The following is a 13727-nucleotide window of genomic DNA, read 5'->3' as shown; positions in this document are numbered from 1 at the left end:
ACAATGCTGAATAAAGTCATAGTTTTTGTTATTTTTGGACCAAAATGTATTTTCGATGCTTCAACAAATTCTAACTAACCCACTGATGTCACATGGACTACTTTGATGTTTTTTATTACCTTTCTGGACATGGACAGTATACCGTACATACATTTTCAATGGAGGGACAAAAAGCTCTCGGACTAAATCTAAAATATCTTAAACTGTGTTCCGAAGATGAACGGAGGACTTGCGGGTTTGGAACGACATGAGGGTGAGTCATTAATGACATAATTTTCATTTTTGGGTGAACTATCCCTTTTAATTTAACGATGTACATATTCTTCTGTCCCTCACATGAAGCTATGGAATGGCTTTAGATGACTTTGAATATAGTACACGAAAACTTAATTGGTTAAAGTAAAGTCTATTTCTTTTGCCCTATGACTCAATTATCGACCAGTTATTTAAATATCGCGACAGGAGTACTTTGAAATTAGAACGTGGGCCGCCACAGTCTAGTCAATGTATGGGAAACACTGATTTTATGTCTTAATTGGGACATGACTTAATTGATTATGTGACTCCATCTCCGTTTTTTTTTTTTTTTTTGTGTGTCAATTTTGAACTACGTATCAAGCACTTATATAATATATCTCATTTGTACATTAATAGTTAAGTTATTTTACCTTTGATCACTTTCCCCTCAGATGCAGCACTTTTAATGGTGGTCTTGCATACAATTCTTAAAATGCCCACAAGATGGTGGCATTTATCAGTGAATCAAATATTACAAAACCGATACCTGATTATGTAAAACTGCTTAAATATCGGTAAAAATAACAGTAAAAGCGATTATTGGTTGACCTCTAGTATAACCCCCTTATCTGCCATCCCCCCCCCCCCCCCCCCCAAAAAAAAATCACTGCTATATATTACGTTGCTGGCCACTTCTGTGAGGGTTCTCATATGCCCCACTTAGAAGAGATTCATACTTTAGGTTTATGAATGCTTCATCATTTATCTTTTGACCGCTGTGGTGCACAATCCTTGTTAAATGCTCTTCTGCAAGTCTGAGCCAGTGTGTCAGTCAGAACAAGTATCTGACCTACATATTTCAGAGTTTCTTCTGCATATACAAAAGAGCTATGTGAAAGAATATCACACCTCTTGTCATGTCCTTAGCACAAACATACGAATTCACCTATGTATGTAACTTTGTAGCTGCCAAGGGTTAAGGACTTGAACTCTTCCACTGTATGCTTTTACTTCACTTATTGAAAAGCATGAAATTAAAACAGGAACTGATACTGTAGTGTGGTTTATAATACTGTAAATATTGCAGCATAACTGAACTTTTTTATACAATATCATCTGAATAATCTTTAGTCTAAGAGAGCACTAGCGCATAGCTCTGTGAAACTTAATTTGCAGAGTCCAAACTAGCTTACATGACATCCCTGAAGCAGGGCTCTACAGTGCAACCATTTCAGTTGCATTTCAATCGCAAATAACTGCGTGAGACTGTGGAAAAATATTTAGGAGCACCATTGCGACTGACCCGATCAGGCCCAGTTCTACGGGGGTGCTAGAGGGTGCACCTTCAGTTGAAACTCATAACACCAAATTGGCCAAATAGATTTTGCTAATGTGGCAGTGTGTATTACTCTGGAGAGCGTAAAGAGAGAACGTGTTTTTGCAATGTTGAGCAGTGTAGCCAATCACAGACATGTTTTTTTTTTTTTTTTTTTTTTTGAACACAATGGCCAATCAGAAAATTAAAAAGTTAAAATCTACTTCTCAAAACGATGGAGTTTGTTCAGTGCTGAGTTATGCAAGCTCACAAATCCTCTCTTTATAACAAAGTACAAACACAATGTAAATAAGAAATTGTGCAGTGTAGAGAACTTCATTTGATATATATATAGAGTCTGCAAATGCAATATGGTTTTTATACAACAATTCAATAAACATGAAGTTAATATTAAGTAACATGTTTTAGGAACAGTATTGTCAGATTTTGGTCTTTTTCGTCAATGAAAATAGTTCGAAACAAAATCACAGCTGAACCGCTGCACAACAGAGCAAACACAGGTGTTTCATTTATTAATGGATCTGCATTTTCAAATGAATCTAGTGAGTCAGTGATTTAAAGTTTATTCATAAAGACAGTAGCTTGCTTTGTTCCTGAATGAATCAGCTGTTTGAACCAATGGTTTGAATGACTATGTTTACATGGACAGCAGTAATCTAATTATTGACCATATTCTGAATAAGGCAATATTTTGATTAAGATGTTTACATGAGTTGGTTTTAGAATACTCCTTCCATGTTCCCGTTTTACATGTTATAAAACATAGATCGATTAATGGGACTTGTTATTACGGCCCCATGCCACGCTGTCCAACGTTCCCTCCAGAATTTCACATATTAACATACAGTTCGTCTTCGTTATGGTACCATATACAGATTTGGGTGTTTCATTTTTAATTTATGAAAGCTCTAAGTGCAGTTAATTATTTGTCATGCTATACGTGTGCATTCACTCTCTGCTATACGTTTACATGCACTCTCATAATGCGATTATAATGGGATTTTGGCAATATTGCGATTAAACTCTACCTCATGTAAACGCAATCTTCGATTAAAGTAATGTGATTAAGCTAATAATCGGAGTAACCATAATCGCATTAAACTAGGTGGTGTACGTTGATTTTAATCGCAGTAAACAGGCATGTAAACGCCTTAATCGCATTATTCCCGCTCTGACCAAAGTTTGCAAGTTTGCCTTGTGTTGTTCAAACAACTTCATGAATGAACTTTGTGACATTATTCTGAAGTTTTCTCTTCTTCAAATTGCTAAACCTCCACTCAGTCTCTACTCCGTATCTTCTTCTAGACGGCGAAGAACGTGAAGCGTAGGCAAACCCGGCCAAATAATATCCAGTACATCCATAAGTGTATTTTGAATTTTATGTAAGTAGATTAAAACAATTGTACATGTAGTCACTGACTTGCTGCCCCCTACTGGCGGTTTTAGTTTCATTTTTAAAGTTATCATTTCAGTTATTTAAATCATTTAAAGGGTCATTTAAATCATTTATTTAACAAGATGAAAAATAAGTCTCTGATGTTCCCATAGTGTGTATGTGAAGTTTTAGCTCAAAATACCCCACAGATAATTTTTTTTATAGCATGTTAAAAATTGCCACTTTTAGTGGTTGAGCAAAAATGTGCCGTTTCAGTGTGGTCCCTTCAAATGCAAATGAGCTGCTGTGCTCTGGCTAAGAGGGCGGAGCTTCACGAGCTGATTCTCCGGTGACAGGATTCTGTCAGGATGCACAATAATGTCAGAAACTGCATACATATGCTATAATATATACTGCATGGAGATAGAACAGGTATAGTTTAGTTCAATTACGGTTATAACTTATATTGCCTTCTTGTTTTTAATCCACTATATTAGTACAGGTCTGTTGTACCGTCCGAATGATGGCCAAAACTATACACATGAGTTTTATGACGTTTATTGTACTTCACACAAAAGATGAATCGTCCGTTTTCACTCAAGCAAATCACTGTAAGAGCTTAATAAAACACTGCAAGTGTGCATTAAAATATTATCCATAAACTCTCTCTCTTATCCTTATATTATCACCAACCTACATTGCAAAGTACACAGAAACACTCATTACAACTAACAGTAAACGAATATATAAAGACCTTATGCCTTTCAGGTGGTGCTTAATAAACTTTATACCCGTAAATAAACTCAGATGGACTGTAATAAAGTGCCCTCACCTTCATTACTGCTGTATCCAGTATCATTCTGGAGACTGTAAGCTGGATCACGAACAGTTTTTACTTGTATGTCCTTGAGTAGCACAATTTAGCAGTCTCTGTTATGTATTGTCTCGTGCAGACATAAACGAATTTCGACAGAACTGAGGGAGCATTTTCCAGGAAAACCAAGTTAATCCACCTCGTTTTCAGCAGCTCAGATTTAGGTAGTAAATGGAGTGAATTTTGCATAATAGGTCCCTTTAATATATCTTTTTTCAAAACCTATTTAAAACATTAATCTCATACCATTGTTATCATGAATTTAAATGCATTCATCCCACTTCTCAGCCTCATTAAACAGTCTGTAAATATACCTAAATGCCACATCTTTTGTTCTTCTGTGCCACCTCTGCAGTGCAAAAATGAATTTTGTTGATACTGATTTCATTTGATAGGTAACTCATCCTGATTGTCTTATTATTCTAACACAAATTATAAATATAAATTTATAAATCTGACATAAAAGATGACACATTTTATAAGGTTAGAAAAAAATGCCCTTAAAAAGGTAAAAAAAAAAAACGCTTTTTTAGCGTAATTTTTAAGGAGTCAAATAATGCCTCATATAATAGGAAAGTTAATTTCTGTCATTGATCTGTAGGTGCTATTCAGTGTTCCTAAAAAGAAATATAAGTGTAGAGCCCTGTAAAGGTGCCTTTAGTTCTGTATGCAAAACATAGTAAGACCAAAAAAAACCTGAACATGTAATAGTAAAATGTTCAATTTGCATGTTGTGTGAGAGCCAGAAATATTTTCAGACCTGTTTTATCTCTCTGAAAATGTGGTTTTAGGTTTGTAGTTGTGTATTTCTCTGCTGGGTTTAGTTTGTTTTTATGTGCACAACATGTGCATAGAATAGTTTGTATCTGTATTTTCGCATGTTGCCATGCTTTTGCTTTGGACAGTATAAGAGTGAGTCATTGTTTCATGTTCTCAGCAACCGAAAGAAACCTGAACTCCAGTGCACGGATTGCATAACTGACATGCATCTATGCCCACAACCACATTAGAAGTGAAATTTGACAAAGCAACCATTGGGATTAGTTTTTGGATGTTTTAACACAGGCTTTCATTTATTATCAGTGGTACACTCCTATTGTGAATGTTCTATAATTTTTGATACCTGACCAGATTTTTTTGGTTAGTATGTTGTTCCTTATTATAAGCAAATTGCAATGAGCATGGCAATACTGGGTGCGTTTATGGCTAATGTGTAAGAGTTTTTATATTTGAAAACCGCATTGTATGACAGTGAACACAAGATGGCGCATTGAATCTTTACAAATGATCACATTGTTCCTATTATTACTGTAGTGTTTAAGATATGTACTGTGTAAATTTTCAGTATAAATTAAATCCCCGGATAACTTCATCATAATGTGCAGTAAACAACTGAACAGACTGCATCCCACTATGCAATGTGCTCTATTTAACCTTTCATTTCCAATGAATCCAAAGAACCAAAAGTATTTTATATTTTACATTTTTCTGAACACATTGTATTATTTCACATTTTTTATACAGCATGGGTATAATATGGGTTGACTTGATCTCAAACTATCACTAAACTACAAAATATTTGCTGCTGTCTGTTTTGTTCATACTCTGTGTTGATGTTTTTGCTTTTACACGTGCAATGTATGAATATCATGCCTCAGGCTTTGAAGCATCGCAGCAATCTCTACAGGAAAGACCTCTAGTAAAAAAAAAAAAAGATACAGGCAGTCGCAAACTGTTGCACACTCAGTCGTGTCTGCTAACTGAAACAATTACAGTTTTATGAGGGAGATGTCATCGCTCGGTATGGGACATTATGCAGTGAATGAAATGTTCTTGATGAGCTCCTCATTGTTGCCCTTTTGGAAGCAGTTTGTAAAAACTAGAAACTGTTTTCTGTCTCCTAATTGCTGGTTTACACATGTACCTACAGCTCAGTTATACTCTTTTATTTGATCTCAGTTTTCAATTTTTTAATTCCAGAAAAGACTAAAAGCGATTAAAGCATCCGTATGCCAAGTGGGTTTGTTTGTGTTTGTGCCATGCTGAATTCTGGGCACATCTGATTGGTTCTAAGGCTCTTCAAACCAGCAGCAAAATCATTTTTTTCCCCCCCTCTACAGTCTTTGGGGTTGTTTTTGAAAGAAGTCTCTTATGTTTACCAAGGTTGTATTTATTTGATCGTAATACATAATACAGTAAAAACAATAATATTGTGAAATACTAAAAAAAATTTAATGTATTTTCAAATGTAATTAACTCCAGTCTTCAGTGTCACATGATCTTTCAGAAATCATTCTAATATAATGTTTTGGTGCTCAAGAAACATTTCTTCTTTATTATTATTATTATTGTTGTTATTATTATTATTATTATTATCAACATCAATAAAAAAAAAATAGGAGTTCATAGTGGTATAATTGATATTTTTCCACAAGAAATAAAATTGTTTTAGAAGAGATAACAAGGGCAACAAAGCAATAAATGTAAACTGTTAAATATGAATGTGAGTATAATAGATTTTGTTTGCAAATCAGAAACAATTTGATCATTTTACAGTAGGCTTCTGAGGTTAATGCAGATAGAATTGTTTTCCAATCATTGTCCATATTTCCTCAAATATACATAAAGAATCATTAAAGAAACAAACAATAAGAGGAATTAGAATTATTTCTTTGGGACAGACCAAATTCTGTAGTGTCGCACACATTGTGCTGTTGTCTGTGTGTAGTTTAGGACTGCACGATATATATCAATTATTGAAATATCACAGATGTACATATCGTGATCTGTATATTGCAATGGCGTGTGATATCTGAATAATTTCAATAGACTACTTCAAAAAGTTGTGAAAAGTCCAAATTTTAGGCCTACGCATATAGCAAAGAATAGACTGGGCACGTGATTGTTAATTACATATGACTTACTTGATGTTGAAGATTTATTAAGCTCAATAAGCTGCAGAAAATAACTCATTGCGGTACTCGCACTGACACACACCCCGAAGTGTGCGCGCAGAAAGCCGCCTCTCAGACAGCGTGCAATCCTGAAATCAGTTCTCTTTCGCGGCTTATTGCACTTGAATGCTCAAATACACACACAGTTGTCAAAATGCCTGTCTTGCCGATTATTCATGTTAACACAGTCAGGTATGTCTTAAATGAACATAACCAGTTGGGAAAGAAATCGGATGTGTGTCAATAGGATCCATGCATTTTTTACTTGAATGCTACAGCTAAATAGATCTAATGTAGGACTACCTGAAAAACTTAAAGCACTGTTTATTTCATTTTCTATCTTTGTTTTATTGTATTTGTCCTATTGTTTGTAATTTGCCTATTTTTAATGACACATTAAAATAACAAAAATAACTAATTGTCCACCCCTAGTTTCATGTGTTTTTGTTTAGCTGGATGTTCTTAATGTTAAGTTTTCAGGTTGTAACTATATATTACCAAGTTGAGCAAAGAGTTGTTGGTATTTAAATAGTTTTTTGTTTTTGTTTGTTTACATTGATGTTAAAATGAGATTGTCAGATTTGTGGCATTACTTTTTATGCAATTCTAAAACACTGCTGTTCAGTGATGTAGTGATGCTTGCTTTTTCCAGAAAGAATGTGAAACACACATTTTGGTTATATCATTTTCAGTTTTTAAATATATTTAAATATAATGTAAATTGATTTTACACCCTTAAAGCATTATCGTATTGCATATTGAATGTCACATATCACATTTTCGCATATCGCATTTTAGTTATCATATATTGCATTTTTTCACAGTTATCGCATTTATTGTGCAGTTATTGTGCAGCCCTAGTGTAGTTGACCATTTATACACGCACTGTTGTTGTAGAAGAAATTCTCTTTAGCATTGTACACTGACATCATTACTATAGCAATCAGTGTGGATCTACTGGATGCTAACTGTCAGAACAAACTGATTGGATGTGATAAACAAATTAAGGATGGGTCAAGATTGTTGACTATTCGACCAAAATCAGAGTAGTCAATTAATGAGGTTGTCTGCTCTGTTGAATAATTTTAGTGATTCCAAAGAGAGGGATTTCGCATGCTGACAATAAATTAACGCAATCAGTGTCATTCGGTAGACTAACAGAGAGATATTGAACAAATAAATAGACTGTTGTGAAGAGATCCTCATTCCTTTCAGTGGAAGCAGACATGGGCCACTGCCGTTGCGTCTTGTAGCTGTCATCCTCAGGGAATCTGTAGTGTTGGTTGTTTACTGTTAGATCTGTGATCTATGTTCTGGCATATTATGTCAGCCAAGTACAGTGCTTCCCTTAGGGGCTGAGGAATGTCACATTGAATGCAGGGTCATTTCTAGATGAAGTCACAGCATTTTTGCTGTATTGATGGGTTAAACATTTCATTTTGAAACTGGTGTGATTAAAATATTTATTGCGGCTCGATCTTGTGACCGCTCGGTTTGTTGTGATCTGGGCCACTCGTGACACTGCTGCTTTTGTTGTTGCCAGGGAGACCACGGAACAGACTGGAGCCCATGGACACGATCTTTGTGAAGCAGGTCAAAGAGGGAGGGCCCGCTCACAGCGCCGGACTCTGCACTGGTAATTACACCAGCACTTCAAATGTACAGCACATTGTTTTGTTTTGTTTATTGATGTCTAATAATCTAAAACCTGACAATGGAACTTCAACAGGGGATAGGATAGTGAAAGTGAATGGAGAGAGCATCATTGGGAAGACTTACTCACAGGTCATAGGGCTCATCCAGAACAGGTAAGAGTGTGTTGTAATTCATTTAGATGTGTCATGATTTATATAGATGTGTCATGACTGTGGTACTAAATGTTTCTTTCCACTTCCAGTCATACATTTCTAGAGTTGTGTGTGATGCCAAAAGATGAAGATATACTACAGCTGGTAAGATTTTACTGTTTTTGTATTTTTGTTTTAAAGCCGGCCCTGGCGGAATTTTATTTTCAGACTTTATGCACGGACTTTGTTGTTGGAAACTAGGAAACCTGTTTCTTCAAATAAAAGTGCCCAGAAGCTTCTGAATACATCATTCTAATGAGGTCTTTTTATGCACTATATTTTAAGTTTGCATTCAGTAGCACTTGTTCTATTCGCACCCATGGAAATTAAAGTTCTGACCCATTTCGGAGAAAGGAGGCGGGTTCCTCTCGCTCCTTGGAGTGCTGCTGTATCTGGGACTGCTAACCAGGACACTGCAGCCTGTCCTTCTCCAGCGAGCCTCGAACTGCCGCACCATCACAGCTGCCCTCAATTACACATAACTGTAGTGCAGTCATCACTTCATCTGCCCTGCATTCTCTTTGACACTTTCCAATACAGTCAAATTTCCATGCTGCGCTGCATTCCTAGGGCTTCTGACTCATGAATGGTGCCATTGCTTTATCATGATATGTACCGGATCGACTGTAGCGTTAATCAAGAACTTATCTCTGATATATATTAGTTCTTTTCAGTTGCTGTGAACTTTTTAACATGCTCTATTTTGATAGGAAATTCAGAGTTTGTAGAGGTTAAGAGCAGGATGTTCTCTGAGACAGGATGGAAGCTCTCGCTTTATGAAAGGCTGTTTGTGTTGAAGCAGCCGCTCAGCTGGGAGAGAGATGCCAGCTGGGGCCTGGCACATGGGTGCTCTCTCTCACACAGAGATCTGATACAGAACTGCTGTGCAGTATCAGGGCTCAACTCTAAGGATTTTTTCTACTGGCCTGGTTGGGCCAGTGGTTAATTTTTTTTTTACTTGCTCAACACAAAAAAGTAATACATAAATAAATTAAAATAGATATTGTTTTCATTGTGTTTGACCCATGCAACCTTAATAAATAAGGTTATTACAACAAATTTCAGATACCAGTTAGGCGTGTAACGATACGCTCGTGTCACGATTCTATACAAATCACAATACTGAACTCACGATACGATACTACTGTGATATTTTAAGCCAAAATAAAGAAGTGATTTTTTTTCATATATATATATATATATATATATATATATATATATATATATATATATATATATATATATATATATATATATATATATATATATATATATATATATATATATATATATATATATATATATATATATATATATATATATTTTTTTTTTTTTTACTATTAACAGGACTCACACAAATTCCCCCATTGCTTTATTATACATTATACATTCAACATTATATATTGTAGTTTAATGTAGTAATATCATTGAAACTCCGTAAACTTAAATTTTTTTCCACTTTCAATTCAGGCATTCTTTGGACTCTTACACGGACAAGCCGTTTATGCACAGACTCTCCTGGTGCTTGCTGTGTCCTACTTCTCCCAATATTAATGCACTATACATATAAGAATAAACCATATATATATATAATAAAATGCTTAAAGTTGCTAAAGAGGATGTTTTGTTTTATACATTTTTGCAATATTACTTGAAACTGTCTTTACTAACTGATAAAAGACTATTTATTAGGTGCACTGAAAGGAATAATATTAATATACATCATCTGTGCACGAGGTAGGTCCTTAAAAACATCAGCCAATTGGCCCTCTGGCTTGTCAATCACTGCCATTACGTTCCTTTTGAAAGACGTGCGCGGATTGGCCCTCTGGCTTGTCAATCACTGCCATGATGTTCCTTGTGCGAGACGTGCGCGGCTGCGTGCTCCAGTAACTTTCCACACTCTACAGGAGCCGCATGCAATGTTTTTGTCAGGAGACAGGAGTAACAACTGCAGATTATGAGTTACCTGCGGTGAGTCCGACATAATGAATCCACTAACATGACACAGCGAATGCCGGTGGTAAACACTCGTGTTCCGGTACTCGTGCACGAGTTTTGGGAGGCGTTCCCTCGAAATGAGCTGTGAAGGAGGGGGGTTGTTCTTACACATGCGCTCATTTCAAAAACTCACTAACAGTCTTTGGTTTCTCAGTCGACGAAAAAATCCTCTTTAGCACCTTTAAATAATCATACTACTAAAATTAAATGTGATATGGTGATTTAAATGATGTTTGCGCTTTCACTTTGAGGAGTACCATTCCAACGTGTATACGCTTCAGATGCAATCAATAGCCCCTTTCACACAGAGATTCTGGAAAATACACTGATAATGTGTCCTGGGATCATTTGATTTTGGTTCATTCGATTTTGGCTCATTCACACTGCCAGTGATTTTGTTAAATCTGTGCTTGCGTTCACACACATTTCGCAAAGATCCCGTAAAGATACGTGAAATCAGGATGTGACGTGTAATGTCTCTACAGCGCCTTAAGTTTGCTTATGACCTATGATTTCTCTCTTGTGCATTCGATCATAAATGAGCGGATAGGATACTGTTCCACTAAGCTAGCGAACGATCTCAACTTCAGCGTCATTACGGCACACGCCTTACGGCATCGATCCTGCCTTTTGTTCACAAAGGGCGCATTACTAGGTCCCCATTCCGGGATCAATCTTGGGACGTGTTTGCGTTCAGACTGAGGTTACTCTAGCAATTTTAATGGCATCATTGCTCTGTGTGAAAGGGGCTAAACATGGTTCTAATTGCAAGAAAGTGTGTCAAAATGACTATTCTTAAACTGTAAATGGTTAGTTCATCCAAAAATTTAAATTCTGCATTTTTTCACTCATGTTGTTTTCGTGTGTCACGCAAACATTTAAACATTTGTGTGTACTACAGTATGCACGTCGTTGTAAATCTGTTCATCATATGAAGCCATCGTGTCTCTTCAGAATGTGTAGATTTGGATTAGACCACTGAATTGATTGTTTTTATGATGCCTTTATGACATTTTTGGATCTTTTAAGTTAAAGCTGCCGTAGGTAACTTTTGTAAAAAAATATTTTTTACATATTTGTTAAACCTGACATTATGTCCTGACAGTAGAATATGAGACAGATAATCTGTGAAAAAATCAAGCTCCTCTAGCTCCTGCCAGTGGTCCTATTGCCATTTGCAGAAATACACCGCTCCCGGTAAGAAACAACCAATCAGAGCCAGGAGGAGTGTCTTAACAGTGTCAATCAATCAAGCTCGCGTGCGCGCTGATCACACTCCTCTGATGCACAGTGTACAGGCGTCAAATTCAAGATTACCGGTGTGCCGCAGCTTTGCTTATGGCGAAATAAAACAATGTTATATGCAAAGGACCACCCTGAAATCTACAAGAAACCATGCCATACATAATTTGTCAGTCCTGTTTTGAAATTATCTTAGTTGTGTAGTTCTTAAAAAATTAAACAAATCAAGCAGGGATACTTACTTGTCAAGCAGAAATGTGGCTGACTCTGCATCGGTTTTTAATCCGTTCAGGATACATAGCTCCCTCCACCTCGGAAAAGCCGCTCCGATATTTACCCTCGTTTTATTTCGGGCTCTATCTAATTCTTTCTTTTTGGCTTTTTTATCATCGTCATCTGTCTTTTTCCGTTTACCCGTCTTTATTTTATGAGCAGGTGCCACTCGAGGAATTGGCAGTTTGGATTGTTTTTCCGCCATAAGCAAAGCTGCGGCACATCGGTAATCTTGAAGCCTGTATGCGCTGGCGCTGTGCATGGGAGGGGTGAGATCAGCGCGCACGCGAGCTTGATTGATTGACACTGCTAAGACACTCCTCCTGGCTCTGATTGGTTGTTTCTTACCGGGAGCGGTGTATTTCTGCAAATGGCAATAGGACCACTGGGAGGAGCCAGAGGAGCTTGATTTTTTTCACAGATTATCTGTCTCATATTCTACTGTCAGGACATAATGTCAGGTTTAACAAATATGTAAAAAAACAATTTTTTACAAAAGTTACCTACAGCAGCTTTAAGTTTTAGGAATGGACTTTAAATGGAGGGACAGAAATCTCTCATGTTTCATAAAAAAATATTTTCATTTGTGTTTGGAAGTTGAACAAATCTTACAGGTTTGAAACCGACATGAGGGTGAGCACATGATGACAGAATTTACATTTTCGGGTGGATTATAAATACAGTAAGCTGACTCTTGGTTTAAACTAACTATATTGTGAATCATATAATTTACATCAACGATACATATCGTCGCATTTTTATATTGTGATATCTTGATATTACAATGTATCGTTACACCCCTAATACTAGTGAAATTTCACAATTCTCAATTCCAGTTTTAATACCACAGCAAAAACTACTAGCCTGACTAATATAAATTTCAAGTATTATTAAAGACAAGTAAACAGTCAGTAACAAAATAAGAATGAATGAATAATAGCAATAGCACAAATAAATACAATGGAACAAATATACCAATAAAATAAACAGTGCTTTTCAGGACTTTCGGGTAGGTCTAACAGTAGTTCTCAGGTACAGTAATTGAATCAAATGTAAAATAACACTGCATAGGTCTTGTCTTCACTGTATAAATTAAGTATACATTAATTCATATTAGAGTTACAAAAGTTAAGTCAAGAGCAGTGTTGTGAGGTTTTTTTTTTTTTTTTTTTTTTGTCCTTGTTTAATTTAACATTAAATACACAAACAAATCGGAACTAATCTGATGAGTCAATGATTCAATAACCCATTAATAAAGACAGTCAATTGCTTTGTTCCTGAATAAATCAACCATTTTGAATGAATCAACTGATTAAATGACTTTACAGCACCTACTGCTAGTTTAATCATTTCATATTTCTATATTAAAAATCATGCCATCTTTAACTGTCTATAAATGTATACCTAAATGCCACTTCAGATGCAACTTCTGTGCCACCTCTCAAAGATGGATTTTGTTGATACCGTTTTCATTTGATTGGTAACAGCCCAATTGTTTATTAATACCCTAATTGAATTTAAAATTTTATTACATTATAAATTAAGAATTTAACATAAAGGATGCATACATTTAATAAGGTTGGGAAAA

General features: G+C 35.8%; 1 protein-coding gene across 1 annotated transcript in view; it reads left to right on the top strand.

Moving 5' to 3' along the window:
• The window catches only part of arhgap21b (Rho GTPase activating protein 21b), a 79983-nt gene that overhangs the window by 37143 nt on the left and 29113 nt on the right, over nt 1-13727 (top strand). The window contains exons 5-7 of the mRNA XM_048163107.1: nt 8320-8412; nt 8506-8584; nt 8674-8728. Of these exons, the coding sequence (XP_048019064.1) occupies nt 8320-8412; nt 8506-8584; nt 8674-8728 (227 nt within the window). The remainder of the gene's footprint in view (nt 1-8319; nt 8413-8505; nt 8585-8673; nt 8729-13727) is intronic.

Source organism: Megalobrama amblycephala, linkage group LG17 (genome assembly GCF_018812025.1).
Source record: "Megalobrama amblycephala isolate DHTTF-2021 linkage group LG17, ASM1881202v1, whole genome shotgun sequence".
NCBI classification, from domain to species: domain Eukaryota; kingdom Metazoa; phylum Chordata; class Actinopteri; order Cypriniformes; family Xenocyprididae; genus Megalobrama; species Megalobrama amblycephala.
This window is presented reverse-complemented; position numbering and strand designations above follow the sequence as displayed.